The following is a 19,836-nucleotide window of genomic DNA, read 5'->3' as shown; positions in this document are numbered from 1 at the left end:
AAGTATCGTTGGTGCATCTGAATGGTTGCGCAATTTCCGTTGGGTTTCCAGAAACTAATCGTAGTTCTGAAACCTCCAAATGAAGTTACAACATGTCACCTACCACTCGATTTGCAGGTAATAATATATTGCATGTGTTATACGTGTACGTCAACTATTTGTATGTTTATTGTCAGTGTGATTGTAAAGATTCAACTGTGTTTTTAAAAGATTCTTCCGTATCTGTTTCATGTCGAAGGTGAACGCCGTAACAGACGTCGGGCGCATCTTCGGCGCTGCCAACAAGCAGAAGGCTGGGCGCTGTTGCACACCAAGTGAAGGCCATCACGCTGTGACAAGATTCTGTCAGCGTGTGTCACGGTGCTCTGATTCACATAAGGTGAAATTAATTTAACTGTGTACAACAAGCATGATAATGGTCGATCAATGATGCAAGTGGAAATTGCAATGATGATTTGTTAGTTCTCATCTTGATGTCATATGACTAACATCGGTGTTAACGTAATACTTATGCTGAAATAAAATGTGTTGGTGGACGTGTGAATTTATTTATTTAACCATCACAAGTTTTCTAAAGTAAATGCATATCTGAAATAATAATTTGAATATGAATCTGACTGCACGACGACAACGTTGATTTTTTTTATGATCAAGTATTATTGAAACTTTTGAAGTTCTTGACGTCTGAAGTGAATCGGCGGTCCGTAGTTAAAAGCTAGAGTAGAGATAACACCCCAACTACAAATCTTTGTGAAGGCACGGAACTTTTGTGGAATGGGTGACACGCAAAATCACTTAAATTTTCTCTACACATCTGAGCTTGCAGAAAGTTAATCTGTTTCATGGTATAAATTTTCTTATGGCAACGACGGCGTAGTATGTCAGTGTTTTCAACGACCGGCTGTGAAGTAAATAATTAATGCTTTTTCTACTCTGTGATTGACAGATTCTTGTATGTACCCTTGTGCCCTCTAAATTTAAATGAAGTCCCATGCTTCTTGACAGCCCCGTAGGGGAACAATGCAGGAGACCCGCACTGCTGTACAAGGCAGGGTCCTAATGGAGGTGGTTTGCAGTTGCCTTCCTCCGACTGCAATGGGGATGAAAGATGATGACAACACAACACTACCCAGTCATCTCGGGGTAGGTGAAAATCCCTGACATCACTGGGAATTGATTCCATGACACGGGCTCGGGAAGCGGAAACGCTACCGCAAAACCATGAGCTATGCTCAGTAAATTAATATTATTATCCTTTTAAAGCAAATATTTCATAACAAAACGTTTGTGTTAGTATGAAAGTCACATACTTCCCAGCATTCAGCGGTCATTGCCAACGTCAGCACACTACGCCGCTGCCGCCACAAATAAAACTTAAACTATCTGGTAACTGACGGAAGGAATTCAAATCCATTGTGTTGCTCCCCTCTGGAAAGAAAGTCCGAAATGGTCAGGCTGAGTTATTATATGAACCTGATTAAAAGTTTTCGTCGACTGGGTGTACGGACATCGTTTACTGATGCTGTATGTTTAAATAACATAAAAACAGATGTGGGCACCACAGTTTCATTTTGATATGCAGTTTTCTCAAACTTTAGTGTTGATATTGTGTTGGACGTGGTTCATCAGTCACATGACCAAAACTGATTGGTTAAATGGGGAATCCATCCATTTCAGGAGTATGTCTCCTTCCTGATCTCGTAATTATATACAGAGTTCGACAAAAGTCCGTTATCCGAAAAAGCACTACAGTGTTTGGTATCTTTAAAAGTTCATGCAAAGTAATCTGTCCTACTCAGAATGTTCCCAGTGTCCCTCCATTGTTATTTAGGCATGTAACACGTCGTTTAAACACTGATTTACGTATCTTGTCATATGACTTCCCATTATCATCAAAAATGTTTTCAAATTCTTATTAAATCAACAGGTGACACATTAATAACTTCTCTGAACATTTCATGACGTGGTACAGCAATCACGATCGCATCAATAAAGTAACGGCCGTTCACTGCTTTGCTGCATACCCCAGATCAATCGAACCTCTAGAAACAATTACCTCCTCAACAACACTTTCAGAAGACAAGTACACTCAGTTTTAGTTGTTAAATCTTCCACTTGACTTAAAACATGCTGTATCAGACCACATGATTGTTTTGCAAAAGTTAGAGTCACTTTCCCTACGGCGACACACACAATTCACGTCTTCGATGATGATAACGTCATTTACGGCATAGGCTTCCGATGTAATATTTTTAACATTCTACTTGAACTTCTGTAGTTGCTTAGAACCTCTTATTGCAGATTTCTTGGATGGTTGAATGAAAGTCTTTGCAATGAGTTGCAGATTTTCATCAGTAGTTAGTAATTTTGGGTGGCCATTGCGAGGTATGTCAGCTACAGAACCTGTCACCTCTAACCTGTCATTTGATTTGTAGTTAGCTCGCCTACATGGTGGCTGTATTTGCAGGAAGTTTTCAATGAAAGGTTGTCTTTCATCTTAATTACATGTACCACATCCATAAAGTAAAGTAAAACATGCAACGTTCTGCTGAAAACTTTTTGTTCATAATGTACGGTTTTCACGCTTACAAAGAGATGCACAGATGACGTCAAAGCTCAGACTGTCACCTGTTAGTAACAAATCATCTCTGATATCACCTCGAAAACAGATTTCACTGTGCACAGGTTTCGCAAGTTTTCAATGTGAGGGATATTACTTGATTAGTTTGCTGAAGTGTGACCGTGGACACAAATGTGCAGCAGTTAACTGAGTTATGTCGCATACACTGCTCTTAAAAAATTTTGTGCTATGTAATCAGAAAACTATTTTGGGTAGTATTTTACACACAAATACATAAAAAATAACTTTAAAGCTTCTCATATTGTGATTTATTTAACAAGACAAAACTTTTAACAAACCATTAAATATATGGGACTTTATATACAACGAAATGTTATTGTTCCTATGTTTAATTAATTATGGGATACATAATGCTTGGTTTTTAAAGGTTTTTGTAACATTGTTGACAGTTGACGTGTTATTAATTTAAGTCCCTGTTTATACACGAAGGCAGAGACTGCCTCAAAATATAAAATCCTTTTTTTTCCTTCAAAATATTTTTCTTCAATATGTTTCTTCCCTGTTGCATGACAGGCGGCATCATCATAATGAAGTTCTTTGTTCATTGCATAGCACTACACTGCCTCCTGAAGACCCCACGAGTGCAGAAAGCACGGGACTCTGCAACGCTGAACGAGTGGAATGCACAGGCCCAACTGGAGAAGCCAGTCGCTGTGACTTCCACCGAGTTCAAAGTCTCCCAGTGTCTTTTACACTGTGGTCCTCAGTCGAATAACAGTGAATTTTGGGGACCTCGTTGGTCGATCCAACAACAAGGCATTCAGCCCAGAGAAACACAATAAACTGAGGAATTATAGTGGGGCTGGACTGGAGATTTGGCAGGGCGACGCTATCAGCCGTCAGAGACACTCGAGGTCCGGGGCCGAACAGGAAAACACAGAAAACTGCAAAAGTTTATAAATTATAAAGGTCGTAAAACGACCAGACTGTGGTGGGCCGCACACTGCTGCTCAGCCACCACTCCACGGACAGCTCGGCAGTGCAAAGCCGCAGTGTGACGTCACGGCAGTGGCGGCGCTCCGCACCCCGCAGCACCAGCCGCCGCTGTGTGCTTCGCGCGTAGCGGTGGGGAGAGCGGCTGCCAACTGGACGCACTGCTGGGGCTGGTCTCTATCTGCATCTGGAATACAGACAGCAGAGACTCGTGACTGGTCTGCGTCTCTTCTCTCTCTCGCACACACACACACACACACACACACACACACACACACACACACATTGTTTGGACGGTACGTGAACTAAACTATGAGGCCAAAAGTTATGCGAACGGTTACCCTATTTAAAGATGTGCTGTGTATGACTCCCGAAGTTTTCGGATAGATGTTACGTATGGTACGGGTGTAGGCACTGCGTCTGAACTGTCTGTTAGAGGCTGCCACGTAGTGGACCTGGCTGCATGTTGCGAGATGACAAACTTGGAACGTGGGATGATAATGGGTACCAGATGCACTGCTCCTAGCATATCACGGATTACACAAGAACTCGGGAAGCCAGATGGATAAAACCACCCACATGATAACTAGAAGAACATTATGTACGAAAGTTGCGTCGCCTTCACACAACCTTACAGGGAGACTGACAGTCCGCTCATAGCCAAATTGCATGCCATTTGAATGTGGGGTGAGATGAACCCATTTCAACCGGGACTGTAAGGAAGCAAACGAAATGTGTAAGCTTCAGCAGGCAATGACTGACTCGTGTCATAGTGCCTCCCCATGACTATTCAGTACACAATATCTCAGTGATTACAGCAATTGTGACTGCAAGATCTTCCAAAATGGATGCAGGGATGTAGAAGATCAGAGACAACAGTTAAGTAAACTTTTCATTCTTGTGTAGAAGATAGCTGATCAACCACACATGGGGATGCACCTCCGTTTCTCCTGCTCTCGTAGCTGAGCCATCGTATATCCCCCTCCCTTAACAAATGTCAGTGGTGATGGTACAAGAGCCGTTGTACATCGCAGAGACGGGTATCATAGAAATTTCGGGAGGATAGTTTCCATTAAGAGTAGGACAACATGTTATGTCTCACGAACAAGATGATAAAATCAGAACCCATACGGAGGATTACAGACATTCATTCTTCCCACACGCCGTTCGAGAGTGGAACAGGAGAAGGGGGGCTAAAAAGATAGTGGTACAAGGAAAACTGTTAGTCAGAAACAGTAACGTGGCTTAAAATAAGGGCGTTTTCCGCTGCGGCTATACCTTCCGACGAAATTTCAAATATTGCATGTTTATTGTGAGATATGCAGCAAACTTATTAACCTCAGAGTAGAAATAACTGAATGGAATGAAATAGGTGGTCCCCTGCCTCTCCGAGACCATTACCCCTAAGTGAAATCACATATCAGCCATTCCTCGCCCTCTCCTTCCCCCATCTTCAATGCTAGCACCTAAATAAATTTTAGAATGAGAAAGAATGTTCTTAGAACACTTTTATTTTCAAAATGCTGAAAGATGAATATTTAGTGTTTGTAGATAAACCGATAGTTAATGAGTCAATGAGATAATTGGTACTGCTTATTTCCAACAACCTCTTTTATAAAATGATGAAGCAATTCTCAGTGTATGAAGAGTGCTACACACAACTCCTCCTTGGCAGTTAAGGTTAACTATCCACATTGAGAGTAGATACTCGATACAAAACATGGTTTCTCTGCTACACTTGTTCCACCCACACCCTCATCTTTCAATTAAAATTTACGAAGTTAAAATGGGTGCACTATACTTGAGCCTACTGTCTGTATATCACCTAATTCTTGGATGCCATACTTCTGAACATGCAGACGCTGGAAGACTTCACCCTGTCTTTCCTTTGTGCATGACGACTGTCGCTAATTATAACAATAATTACAACACTGTGTAAGCTCTATATGTGTTTCTATAGTGGTGTCAATAGTTTGTTTATCTGCTGCGAAGTAAGTAATGCAGCAATTTCATGGTCTGTCGTGAAAACTACCAAATTTGAGGTGGCGTTTCCATGAGATTATTTGACATATTTGATATACATGTCAAAGTTTTACTGTTGTACGTTCATGATACAAAGGACGTGTGCAGTGGGTCAACTACGTATTTGAGGAAGATGTTCAAACCTTCGTTTCACTAGCTAAACGTCCAACACATTGTCTAACATGGCAATGCTAGTATTTGAAATAAATAATGGGTTATTTACTGGTAAATCGTATAATAAGCATTACAGTTTTACGAAATAGTGATCTTTCTCAAATAATTTTGCTCCGTGATCATAACACAATTGAACCTGTCTGTTTTCAGACCTCAGGAAATTTCATTTCACCGTCAGGGAATAATAGCCTCCACACTGGGAACCACTGATTGAGATTGTAGCAACTACACCGAGGGCCCCGACCACTCATGCTAACTCACCCAGCTCGTCGAGGCCAGCGCACAGTCGAAACGCTCCTCTCACTAGATGGCGGCCAGGGAGGGCAGCCGCTGGTCTTCCCAGGGCCAGTCCGGACTCTCGTGCAGGCCCAGCCTCTCCAGGCTGAAGTGGGCCAGCGCTGACAGGAAGTCCACGCTCCTCGTGCTGTGCGACACACTGGCTGTCACACACTCCACACACGCTAGGTGCAGCTGGCGTGCTGCCAGGGAGCAGTTCTGGGATTGGGTCGAAGGGGGCATAGATATTCATCATACGATGGAGCACCCAAAACAAATGGAATTATTTTTTGAAAGCTATATACTTTCAAATTGTTTGCAAAACCACCTTATCCCATTAAAAATACTCCCCATTACAATTGATACATTGCACCACTTGTGCTTCCACCATTTGGGACATTTTCTGTAGCCATCTTTCGAAATGGCTGGCAGCTCTTCCCTGGTTTTCTTCTTGTCGTCTTCAGCGTTGTCAAAACGTTGCCCTTTGATGATCCTTTCCACACATGGAAATAAGAAAAGTTGCACAGTGCCAGGTCAGGCCAGTAAGGTGCGTGGGGCAGTGGAACCGTGGCATTTGTAGCCAAAAACTCGGCGTTGGTTTTTATTGTCAGTCAGAACAAACTTGGCAGTACCGTTTTTCATTCCCAAATCTTCCATTAAAATTTGCTGAACTAATCTCTTGACAGTTGACCAATTCTCTGTCGACGGTCTGTGAGCACAAGTCTCGAATTTTTTCAATATTTTCTCTATTCACGCACTTGATCGACGTCCAGAATGAGCTTCGTCATCAATCGACATGTCGCCATTTTTAAATCGAGCAAACCATCTCATACACTTGAGCTTTCCCCCTGAAGTAACCTTGGTAAGCTGTTTTCAAGATTAAAACAGTTTCAGCAGCATTTGTACCAAGGAGAAAACAAAATTTCACAGCTGCACTTTGTTCGCTTAAACTTGCCATCATGAAAAATGAAATAGGAACAAAACAGCACTGACACGCCAAGTGGCAGAAATGCGTACTGTACAAGCTCAGGGTCAGAGATACTATGATTTTAATAATAATAAATCCATAGAGCTGTCGTGTGTGTCTGCTTGTCTGTTTGCACATGCTTCTCGAAAACTACCAGACGAATATGTATGAGGTCATCAAAGATAACTTGAGCTTAGCTTGGGACGCTGTATGGGCCTTATTTCATTCAAAATCGGATCATGGTATAGAAAGATATCGTACCTGAAAGCTTCATCCAACTACTATTATAAATGCAAAAGTAGCTCTGCCTGTTACATTTTCACAACTAACGCACTAAATCGATTTCAGTGACATTTGGTATGGAGATAGCTTCTACATCTACATCTACAACAACGTATACACGGTTACTTTGCAACTCACACTTAAGTGCCTGGCAGAAGGTTCATCGAACCTTTTTCATACTACTTCTTTACCATTCCATTCTTGAATGGTGCGTGGGAATAAGGAACACCTAAATATTACCGTTTGAGCTCTGATGTCTCTTATTTTATGAAGATGTTCATTTCTCCCTACATAGGTGGGTGTCAACAAAATATTTATGCATTCGGAACAGAGAGTTGGTGGTTGAAATTTCGTAAATAGATCGAGCCTCAAAGAAAACCGCCTTTGTTTCAGTGACTTCCATCCCAACTCGCATATCATATCAGTGACACTCTCACCTCTGTTGCACCATAACACGAAACGAGCTGCCCTTCTTTGCACTTTTTCGATGTCCTCCGTCAATCCTACTTGGTAAGGACCCTATACCGTGCAGAAATATTCCAGCAGAGGACGAACAAGTGTAATGTAGGAAGCCCCTTTAGTGGGTTTGTCGAATTTTCTAAGTGCTGTGCCACAAAGCGCTGTCTTTGTTTCGCCTTCCCCACAATATTATCTATGTGGTCTTTCTGATTTAAGTTGCTCATAATTGTAATTCCTGGGTATTTAGTAGAATTGACAGCCCTTGGATTTGTGCGATTTATCATTTAGCCAAAATGTATCGGATTTCTTTTAGTACCCATGTGTATGACCTCGCACTTTTCTTTGTTTAGTGCCAATTGCTGCTATTCGCACCATACAGAAATTCTCTCTAGATCATTTTGTAATTGTAATTGATCATCTGATGATTTTTACTAGATGGTAAATTACAGCGTCATCTGCAAACAATATAAGGGGGCTGCTCAGTTATCACCTAGATCGTTTATATAAATCAGGAACAGCAGAGGGCCTATGACACTACCTTGCGGAACGCCAGATATCACTTCTGTTCTACTCGATGATTTACCTTCTATCACTACGAACTGTCCCCTCTCTGAGACGAAATCACGAATCCAGTCACACAACAGAGACGATACTCCATATTCATGCAATTTGATTAATATTCGCTTTGAGGAACGGTATCAAAAGCCTTCTGAAAATCTAGGAATATGGAATCGATCTGAGATCTCTTGTTTACAGCACTCATTACTTCACGGGAATAAAGAGCTAGCTGTGTTGCCAAGAACGATATTTTCTGAATCCGTGTTGATTATGTATCAGTAAGTCATTTTCCTTAAGGTGATTCAAAATGTTCGAGTATAGTATATGCTCCAAAATCGTATTGCAAATTGTGGTCAGTGATATGGGTCTGTAATTCAATGGGTAACTCCTATTTCCTTTCTTGAATATTGGTGTGACCTGTGGTACTTTCCAGTCTTTAGGAACAGACCTTACGTCAAGTGAGCTGTTGTATATGACTGCTAAGAAAGGCGCTATTGTGTCTGCATACTCTGAGAGGAACCTGATTGGTATACCATCTGGATCGGAAGACTTGCCATTCTTAAGTGATTTGAGTTGTTTCGCAACACCTAAGATATCTACATTTCTGTCACTCATGCTAACAGCGGCTCTGGTTTCGAATTCTGGAATATTTAGTTCGTTTTCTTTCGTGAAGGAATTATGGAAAACTGTATTTAGTAACTCCGCTTTAGTGGCACCATAATCAGAAACATTTCCATCGTTATAGCGCAGTGACGGTATTGACTGTGTTTTACCTTGGTGTACTTTACATACGACCAGAATCTCTTTGGGTTTTCTACCGTATTTGAGACAATATTTCATTGTGGATATTAAAAACATTTTGCATTGATGTCCGCACTAAAATTTGAGCTTCTGTGAAACTTAGCCAGTCTTGGGAATTTTGCGTTCTTCTGAATTTGGCATGCTTTTTTCGTTGCTTCTGCTACAGCGTTCTGACGTGTTTTGTGTACCATGGTGGATCAGTCCCGTCTCTTATTAACTTATGCAGTATGACTCTATCTATAGCTGGCAATACTGTTTCACTGAATTTGAGCCAATCTACACTTACATAATAAGCTTGGAAGGAATGGAAACTCTCTCTTAGGAAGGCATAAAGTGAATTTTTATGTGCTGTTTTAGATAGATATATTTTGCATTTATTTTTAGTGGTTTTGGTTGATATGGTTTTGAGCCTTGCTACAGTGACCTTGTGTTCACTAATCCCTGTATCTGTCATGACGCTCTCTATTAGATCAGGATTATTTGTGGCTAAGAGGTCAAGTGTGTTTTCGCAACCATTTACAGTTCATGTGGGCTCATGAACTAATTGTTCAAAGTAATTCTCAGAGAAAGCATTTAGTATAATTTCGGAAGATGTTTTCTGTCTACCACTGGCTTTGACATGTATTTTCACCAACAAATCGAGGGTACATTGACGTCTCCACCAATTATAATTGTATGAGTGGGGAACATATTTGTAATGAGATTCAAGTTTACTACCCTGAGAAAGAAGATAGGTGTCTTTAGAAAGTGTATGGTACATGATACATGTTGCTTTGAAGAGTATCACACGAAGAAGAAAAAATATTTACTCTTTGAGAAAGCTACTTACTCTTTGACTTTTGATATTTATCGTTTTTGTGAGATGCATTTATTGGTTGATGTGCGCTACGTGATATGATTTAAAGTAATGAATATAATACTTACACAATCTTCATTGTGTTTAATCCATACTTCAACACTGTTTGCTGCATAATGTACACGTTGTGTAACACATAGGTACTTCAGTAGCACACTGCGTACACGAGCACTCCTGCCCATGCCTCTGTGTATGCACTGCTCGACAGTGACGCTGCTGATGGATTGTGCTTTGAAACAGTTTGAGAGGTGACCACACATCACATCATGGCTTTCTCAGCTGAACAGGCAGACATTTGAAGGCAGCTGATGTTACTGCATGTATAATAGGTTACTTCTTCACCATCACACTTCATACCAGAACTACTGATATGTGAGTGCAGCCATGGGTAACAGATAGTTAATAATAATATAGATGGCGATAATGGTAATAGTAATAATAAAAATCTTCTTCTTTAGCTTCAACTTCTTCTTCTACCTTGTGCTCTCCTGTTGGATCAGGGTCCACTTTTTGGGTCAATCACGCAACGCTTCCTCTAGACCTATGCTTCTTCATCTTGGACGTGATCTTACAGCATCTTGCCACTGTACTTTGAAGTCCCCAGCAGTCTCTGGCCTTCGACACTGTCATCACAGGCTGCACTAGGTTGTGTCCATACGATGTGTCCATACCAGTGAGGTCTTCATTCTTGAATCTTCTCACTGATTGGAGCCAGTCCAGCTAGTTGTTAGGTCAATATATTGTTAAGGTAGAGCAGATAAATGTCGAACAATCCTCTCAGTATCCACATTTCCATAACATTGCGTAAGTGCTCAGCACTTCTAGTTGTGGGCCAACACTTGGCACCATGTCACAGAACTGGCTGCACTATTGTGTGGCAAAACTTACAATTTCATGTGGACAGGCATCTTCTTATCCCAGAGGACACCAGTGATGTCTCTGAATCACATCCAAGTAACTTTGACTCTTACTCGCACATCTTCATTCACATAGCAGTCAGCCTATAGTCGGAAACCTAGATAATGGAATGTGTCCAACTTGGTAAGAGGAGCTCCATTAATCTGTGTAGTTCCTGAAGATGGAATCGTTTCGAGGTACTCAGTCTTGCGAATATTTAAATGATGGCCATACGTTGTAGACGAACATACCACATTCACACTTGAGTTTCAAGATGCTCCCTGGTGTCTGCTGCAAGCATAAAGTCATCAGTGTACAGCATTGCCCACGTTACACATTTCTGTAGGCCAGCCTTATGGTTATCCTTTATGGTAACAAAGAGCAGTGGAGATAGAGCTGATGAATCTTGATGAATTTCAACTGTCACAGGGAGCTTGAGTCAGTGCTGCTGAGCATGGTACGCAGACTGGTGTTTTTGTACAGCATTTTTACCTAATTTACATTCGTTTCAGGAACTTGACGATCACAAAGACCATACCACATCATTGGATGTGGTACTCGACCAAGTACCTTCTCAAGGTAAGAAGGCAAGATGTAGTGACCTCCTTTCCTCAGGGAATTACTAAAACAAAAGGTGTGCAGAAACGACCTAACAGTGTTCAGAAAGGATAGATTAAATACTGTTGGTAGTGGAGTATTTATTGCTGTCAGAAGTAGTTTACCTTGCAGTGAAATTGAAGTAGATAGTTCCTGCGAAATAGTATGGGTAGTGATTATATTTGACAACTAAGCCATTAACTGGATCGTTTTACTGCCCCCCCCCCCCATGATTCAGAAGAAATAGTTGCTGATCAGTTCAAAGAAAACTTGAGCCTCATTTCAATTAGGTACCCCACTCATACAGATGTAGTCGATGGTGACTTCAGTCTGCCCTCGGTATACTGGAAAAATTATACGTTTAAAGCCAGCGGCAGGCATAAATGCTCTTAACGCCATTTTAACAGACAGTCTCCATTCCTTCCCACCTGATCACGTAAGCGTAGAAAAGCTGTGTATAGTGTATAGTATCGACGGCAATCAAGAGATATACACCAGATAAATTAATAAGGTATGGTACTGATCCCCCATGATTCACAAAATGGTTCAGATCGTTGTTGCAGGAGTAACGAAAAAAGCATGCCAAATTTAAAAGAACACAAAATCACCAAGATTTCAAAGTTTTGCAGGGGTTCGAAAGATAGCACGTACTTCAAGATGTTTTTAATAATTTCCATGACGAAATTCTGTCTCGGAATCTGGCAGAAAAACCAAAGAGATTCTGGTCATACATAAAGCACACCAGTGGCAAGACACAAATACCTTCACTGCGGGATAACAATGGTGAAATCAGCGATAACATACACACTATAGCAGTGTTATGAAACAAGGTTATCCGAAACTCCACCAAAGAAGACGAAGTAAATATTCCTGAATTCCAATCAAGAACAACTGCCAAGATGAGAAATTATAGAAGTAGATAACCTCAGTGTAGCAAAGCAGCATAAATCGCTTAATAAAGGCAAGGTCTCCGGTCCAGATTGTATACCAGTCAGGTTCCTTTCAGAATATGCTGATACAATAGCTCCATATATAGAAATTATACACAACCGCTCGCTCACAGAAAGATCCTTACCTAAAGACTGGAAAATTGCTCAAGTCATACCAATACGCAAAAAGGAAAATAGGAGTAATCCACTCAATTACAGGCCCATATCACTAACGTTGATTTGTAGTAGGGTTTGGAACATATACTGTGTTTGAACATTATGAATTATATAGAAGAAAATGATTTACTGACACATAGTCAGCACGGATTTCAGAAAATATCGTTCTTGAGCAACACAATTAGCCAGCTGGTGTGGCCGAGCAGTTCTAGGCGCTTCAGTCTTGAACCGCATGACCGCGGTTTGAATCCTACCTCGAGCATGGAAGTGTGTGATGTCCTTAGGTTAGTTAGGTTTAAGTAGTTCTAAATTCTAGGGGAAGGGGACGGATGACCTCAGATGTTAAAAACGTACCTTGGCAAAGACAGGTACTCAGCTACTATGGATACAATTCCAGGCTCACCACTTACCCTCTGAAGTACTCACCAAGATGGCGCCAACTTATATTCAGTGCCCTGAAAACGAAAATATCCATATTAAGTTTCTACAATGGTGAAACAGCATACATATCGGCAGTTGAAAATCTTATTGATAAGCAAATACCACAAAATCTAGTATTCACATGATTTCATTTGCTACAAGCACAACTGAGTTAATACAAAGCATAAGGGAGCATGTAGCACATAGAAGGTGCCAGGGAAGTAGGAACGAATATTAATAGATCTTTTTTTTTTTTTTTTTTTGAGCCCGTTCGTTGAATTTCTCGATGACGCATTCACAAACATCTGGTGGGATGCCGTTAAGAACCCTTTTAATTTTATCCTTCAGTTGGTATATGGTTTGTTCACGTACGTATCTGATTCCACAAATCCTGCAACTACACTGCTCAAAAAAGGGTATGACTTTTTCGAAACCACATAACTATCTCCCATTGCAACGCGTAAGTTTGGAATATGGCTCAAAGGTGCCTTAGGTCTCCGTCTGTAATGGTGCAGGAGCATAGCGCCTCGTGACCTCGCTCTCGGGATCGCCGATGCTTGAAATAGCAACGTGTCGACACATGGCGAAAAAAGGCCGCAGCTCCGAAGGTCACATGAGTTGGAAGGTGGATTATCGACGTCACATTGGCACCAAATTTCACCACAATTCTGCTCAACGCTAACATGGATGGGTCACACGGTGGCAAGGTTGTCACACTCACTTTTACCCACAATTCATCCCTTCTTTTGAGACCTCTGGGATTTGCGATGGAAGTCAGAACTGCAACACACAGCGTTGAAATCGGTCAGTTTTTTTATGAGTAGCCGGGAAAACATTTCAGACACACCGCTGCCAAGAGTCGACACGAAAATCCTGTCAGGAGATGGCATTAATGAAACCACATCTTCCCATGAGGCCTTGATTCCACGAGAGTTTGCATTATATTGAGCAATGGGACGTTGTTCTTAATAATGTTCGACACTTCTCACTCCCCTCATACAATTCATCCCCACTCTAAGGACATCGTGGGGCTGCAACCACACCGCACGTGATACGACCCTCTGGAGTGTAGCGCTACCACATCTTTTTCTCTGCTACACTAAATAGGACCGCTAAGGAGGGCACACTGGAGCAGCCGTGAGGCACCACTTAGCTACATGTGAAAGTGCGTGGCTGGCACCAAGGGTGTTGCCAGAGTGGGTGGGTGGTGGGAGCGGGACTTTAGCGGGACCCTCTGCCGTTTTCTTCACGCACAGGTCAGTGTTGCACCCCAGAGTGATCATGTCACAGGAGGGCGTGAAACAAGAGAGCCTCCCACGTGTAAACACGCTTTGATGCTTCGGACCACGTTCACATATCGTCGAATGGTTTTGCACATTCTTAGTAGTCTCACGCAGTGTACTACAGCTCAACTTTCATTTGCACTGCACTCCAAAGGGGTCACATCACGTTCAGTGAGGTTGCGGTCCAACGATGTCTTTAAAGAACGGATGAATCATCCAGGGTGGGTCATCAGTGTCGAAGGTTGACGATAATGTGGGTCCTGCTGCTCATCACCCTGCCAACTGTCGTTTTCGACGGCAAAATACGTGGGAATCTACACCCCAAGGGAAGGGGTGGTCTCATTCTCGCCGACTGCATCTCCTCCTGACGAGGTTTTCGTGTCGATTCTGGGCAGCGATGTGTCTGAAACGTTTTCCTCGGACACTCGTAATAAAAACGTGCGATTGCAACACTGGGTGTTGGAGTTCAGGCTTCCATCACAAATCGCAGAAGTCTCAAAAGAAGGGATCAATTGTGGGTAAAACGGAGTGTGACAACATTCCCATCGCGTGAGACGTCCACGATGGCATTGGGCAGAATCGTGGTGAAATTTGGTGCCAATGTAACTTCATTACTCCACCTTACACCTCAAGTGAACTTCAGAGCTGTGGCCCGTTTCCCCATGTGTTGACACATTGCTCTTTGAAGCTTCACTGAGTCCGAGGGTGACATCATAAGTCGACACGCTCTAGCATCATAAGAAAGGAGGGTCGTAAGCATCTATAAGCAGAATTTCAAACTTATGTGCCACAATGGGAGACAATTACGGCCTTTCGAAAATGAGAAACTCTTTTGTGCAATGTATAACGCCGGAGTACATAAGCGGCAGCGGCTATCGAGAGTTGTCGAGCTAGCCTCACGGCACCCCACGACCAGATGTTCTAAGTGGGTGAGAGATTTGGAGAACATTCTGGAAGCCAGGTTGGTCAGGACAACTCGGGCAACAGGCGGTCTTGCGTTATCTGATCAAAAGCCAGCATCACAGAGTGCTCGATGACAGAGCCCAACCATTCGCTGTAACATGTCAGAAATGTAACGGCTGCTGCCCAAATTAGATGATGTGCAGAACAGACGTGATCGTGTTGCACCCGAGTCATGCTCCATCCCATCACCCCACATGCAAGGGCAGCGCGATGATTGCAAATCCAATGTGGCAACGTTTCTTCTTGTAGCCCCCAAATACAGATATGGCCAACGCGATGGTGCCATAGAACAGGCACTTGTTGAAGACACCGAGGCTTGCTTGGAACAGGACGTGACACTGCTGCTGTGCCTGTTGCTGTTGGATGCACCACTGTCTTCCTCTGTTGCCACAGCAGTGGTGGCCAGTGTGACAATCGGCGGTGCCACAGACAGCGTTGCACTCTGCCTGTTGCCACTGGTACTGACACACACGAGGCACGTGACACCGCTGTAGCATTCTACACTGCCGAGCGAACGGCATAACGCGTCTGTCCGCCTGGGCACCAGTCTTGTAAAGCTGGTGGCATCCGGCTAGGCATCGAGTGTGGCCCTGCCGAACCCAGCCATCCCGCATCCGCATGGCAGCTGTGGGATCCCGACCGACGCGAAGAGCGACAGCGGCAAACAACGAACCACAGCCCCGATTGGTCACGATTCTGCCTCTGTCAATGCTGAATGTTGTGGAAGTTTCTCCCTCTCACAGGAGGCATAACACGATGTTCTCGCTAATAACCAGCACTCAGACCTGATTTGTGAACAAGTTACTGGCTGCATAGTCTTTGCTTACTTAGAGAATGTACATGGCTCTATTCCTAGCTACATTTTGCGGCAGCTCTTCAACGTTGTCCACCTGTCTCTAAAAAATCACCATTAATATGTTGATCACCCTCTCTCCAAAGGCTCAATAATATTGAGATCTTGTGATTGTGGTGGCCAGGGAACGTGTGACATTTCATCCTCATGCTTGCAGACGATACCAGCTGTGCAAACAGGGAAACTGTCGCCTTGGATTATAAAAACACCATTGTAGAACAAATTTGTGCATTGGGATGCACCTGATCAGCCAGATAACCCTTGGTAGTAACGCGAGAATGCAGAGTTATCTTGGGGTCCACGGAATAGCACGATGTGGCTGCCCTTATAATCACCCATTCTTCACTATAGGGACGAAAACACAGCCATTGCATCATAGTTCAGGTTTTGTGGCTTTGTCGTTACGTCTTCCTGTTAACCGCATTTACATCACTGATCAGTGGTTTTGCAGTTCCAACGTGCCCTGCAGTTCCAGCCTGTGGAGCAGCCTCCGTGTTGTTTTGGGGCTGGCAGGGATCGTGAGTGCAATGCTCAGTTCTGCAGCGACTTTTGCATCTCTTGTCCTCTAATTTTACGTCACAATTCTCTTCACGACTTTGTGGCACAATCACTCGACACACCATCGTCCATGCTGTGGCTTAGTGGATGAAGTTTCTCCGCTTTCCCAGTATGCGTATATATTTTCGATAGGGTGCCTCTTAAAACACACCGTCTGCATTGGTTATGGAAGCACCCATCACACGACCGCCGACCATCTGCAAATGCTCGAATTCACTTGGCGCCAACATAACGCTCTCCCACCTACACAGAACACTGTTCCGACCACTATTGACTCCTGCGACCTGTTGAAGACATTCCACAGGCACCGCTCGTAGTCGAATACAACGGCGCAACCTGCGTGCTCGGCTATCGTCTGTATTTTTGTTTGAGCATACATTTGTCGCTGTGTTCCCCAATTTCTGTACAATCCCTGTATGAGTCAATGATGCCGCTAACTGTAGATAACACTTAAAAGTAATCTCCAACTGGGATGATAATAAATTTACTTACATGTCGACGTAAGATGCTGCTGTTGTGACAAGCTGCAAAGAAGAACAAAAAACAAACTGGTTAGAATGAGAAATTGTTCGAGGAAATCCGAGATCAATGTGTTAGCAAAGTCCTAGAAATATTGCATTATTTTAGTGTTATTCTTAATAACAGAATGTTGTGAAGTGCGTGTGTTAAAACGACAATTTTAACTTAGTTTCACACTTTCACTTCCTTTAAATGCTAAATCTGCCACACAGTCAATTTTGGGGAATTGATTTATAATTTTACACATGGTTATTAACATGAGAAGTTTTACAGTTATTTGAAAAGTGTCTCTTAATTCTAGATTGCTTCGTTTGTTTTTGAATGTTTAGCCTCTAAATTGAACACATTTTTACGCGTCCCCAAACAATAGCAACAAATAAACTACGTATTATGAAAGAGGAACGTATCACAGAATTTCTTTTACCTGTGTGTCAGCCAATAATAGCACCAACAAACACAGATACTTCAACTCCTTAACCAAGGACTGTCATTTTCTTTCTCAGAACTTGCAGGCAGAACGAACACAGCAGTAAATAGGGGAGCAGCCACAGAATAACACCAGTACTGGACACGGAGGTTTGCGAGAGCGCAGGTGACGAGAAGAGTTACTGGCAGTGATCTGATCTTACAGGGGACATTTTTCGCCAAGTGGGAGTTTTTCGCGTGGGAAAATGAGCTTGTTACTTGAGGGAAACGGAAATCACTAAGGACTAATCATATCCGTAGTATTAAAAATCAGAGCTGGTCAGGCAAAACAAGGACACACCATAGATGAAATCTTGCAGAAAGGTGGCTCAGAGACGAGACCCTTACTTACAGATTCTTTTGTTCCTATGCCTGATGTGAGAAAATTTCACGAAAACCTTGAGAGAAATTGTGGGATTGGAACAAATTTATTTCTGGGACAATACATAGATTTTGCATCATTGAACTGTTTTGCAAAGGAGTCATACTTACCACGTGCATCTGACCTTGGTAATTTATTGCCAATATTGAATTCAATGTAAAAGATCTTTCTAAAGTTCCCTTCTGAAACAATGCCAACATTCTTCTGGTTTCAATAATCATCGTAGTTTTTTTGTTCAGAACAGAAACATTCATCTCACAGTCAAAATACTGCTTACTCGGATTTCTTGACCTATTGTAATGGCTGGAGTATTTTGGAATACTGTTCAGAAAATCTCTAACATCTTCTTTTTTTTTTATTTTTTATTTTTATTTTTGCTGTCTTCTATGTTACAAATATTTACTTCAGTTCTCTGATCTAGTTTTGGAGAAGAGTTGTTTCTGTAAAATCTGAATTCTTCTGATATGACTCTATACACAAACGACGTTTAAAAGCGCCATTTGCAAACATTTATTAATAAGCCTCTGCTACGTATTTGGTACTGGAATGTAACTCACCTGATAAAAAGTCATGCTTTCTCTTTTCTGGATACCTGAAATAAATTGAAAGCATTAATTACTCATATGAAAACTGCTTTGTTTAAATTGTCTCATTATGATAAACAAGTATAATATTATATTCAAGTACTCTGAGGTCAGCTTTCTTACCTTCTCTTTACTCCAGTCAATTCCATTTGCCCCACAAGGTTTGCATTTTGACCATTAAAATCAGCCAAATCCCAAAATGCATCAGAAGTGGATTCTTTATCTTCAATTTTTTCGAAACATTTCTTGAACAAAGCATGATTTTCACATGGATTTTGCCTCCATTTTTTATGGGTTATATCTGATACAAAAACTCTTCCTCCATTTCTTCTGTTTTTGCATTTGGCTGAAGACCAAGTTTTGACATTTCCAATTCTCTCCCAGTTTTTTGGCCATTTAGATGGAGCCACTTCACTTTCTCTGGTTTTTGGACTAACCTGCAGAAGAAAATCAACATACCATATTTCACAGAAAGATGAACACAAGCCACAAAAAGTAATATGGCTATTCAAGTCTCCATTTAAAATATATTAACATTAATTAATAAACATTTTTTGCTTCAGTCTACATATTCACATATTTAATACAATTTTAAGTCTGATATTTCTGCTCAGTATTATTTTAATGAATCTGGATAATGGTTTTACATAATTTTTAAGATAAAGTTATAAGTTTTTAAGGTTATTTTCAAACAAGTAGGCAAAAATATGCTGTAACTGTTCACATTCCAAATCTGATCCAAGGGATTCACAGCATCACACTCTGTCAAAGCGTAAGTAATGCTTAAATCTTAATTTTCTTTAGATGGAAGCAAAACCTTCTCCTTAACTCCTGCCATTTTGCAGTGGCTTGTGATTATCCCTCTAGAATTTGTGTGAGTGATATGTTATAGCAGACAATAACACTGACTTATAATTACTTCTTTGGCCAACAGATGTCACTAAAAGATATGTAGACAGAAACATATGTTGGTTAAAAATATAACCACTTACAAAACTCTAAATTGTTTGGAATGTGACTTCTGACTATCTCTGGCACAACCCTTCAATTAGAAAATTTTGTGTAAATTGAAAACTTCCTCTAGTGGAAGGTACACATATTTCTTGTCTGATTAACTTATGGTTGCTTCCCATAATACCTGCAATATATACACCAGCATCTGATAGTATGGGGCACAGGTCTTTGTTTCTCATCGTTTGTAATAAATCTACTGAGATCAGTGAAATCCTAGAGCCTATAT

The 19,836-nt window shown here is 41.7% G+C and overlaps 1 protein-coding gene across 5 annotated transcripts in view; it reads right to left on the bottom strand.

The window, feature by feature from the left end:
* Positions 1-2,936: 2,936 nt before the first annotated feature.
* Positions 2,937-19,836, bottom strand: part of LOC124802700 — a 38,678-nt gene continuing 21,778 nt past the window's right edge. For 4 of the 5 annotated variants that reach the window (XM_047263647.1, XM_047263642.1, XM_047263643.1 and 1 more), the window contains 5 exons: positions 18,720-19,033; positions 18,570-18,604; positions 17,139-17,170; positions 12,980-13,024; positions 2,937-3,761 (listed from right to left, as the gene is read on the bottom strand). In XM_047263647.1, the coding sequence (XP_047119603.1) occupies positions 12,992-13,024; positions 17,139-17,170; positions 18,570-18,604; positions 18,720-19,033 (414 nt within the window). In that variant the 3' untranslated portion in view covers positions 2,937-3,761; positions 12,980-12,991. The remainder of the gene's footprint in view (positions 3,762-12,979; positions 13,025-17,138; positions 17,171-18,569; positions 18,605-18,719; positions 19,034-19,836) is intronic. The other variant, XM_047263644.1, reaches the window with a different exon arrangement.

This window comes from Schistocerca piceifrons, chromosome 6 (genome assembly GCF_021461385.2).
Source record: "Schistocerca piceifrons isolate TAMUIC-IGC-003096 chromosome 6, iqSchPice1.1, whole genome shotgun sequence".
NCBI lineage: Eukaryota > Metazoa > Arthropoda > Insecta > Orthoptera > Acrididae > Schistocerca > Schistocerca piceifrons.
Note: the sequence above shows the minus strand (reverse complement) of the source record. Positions and strands in the feature narration are given on the sequence as shown.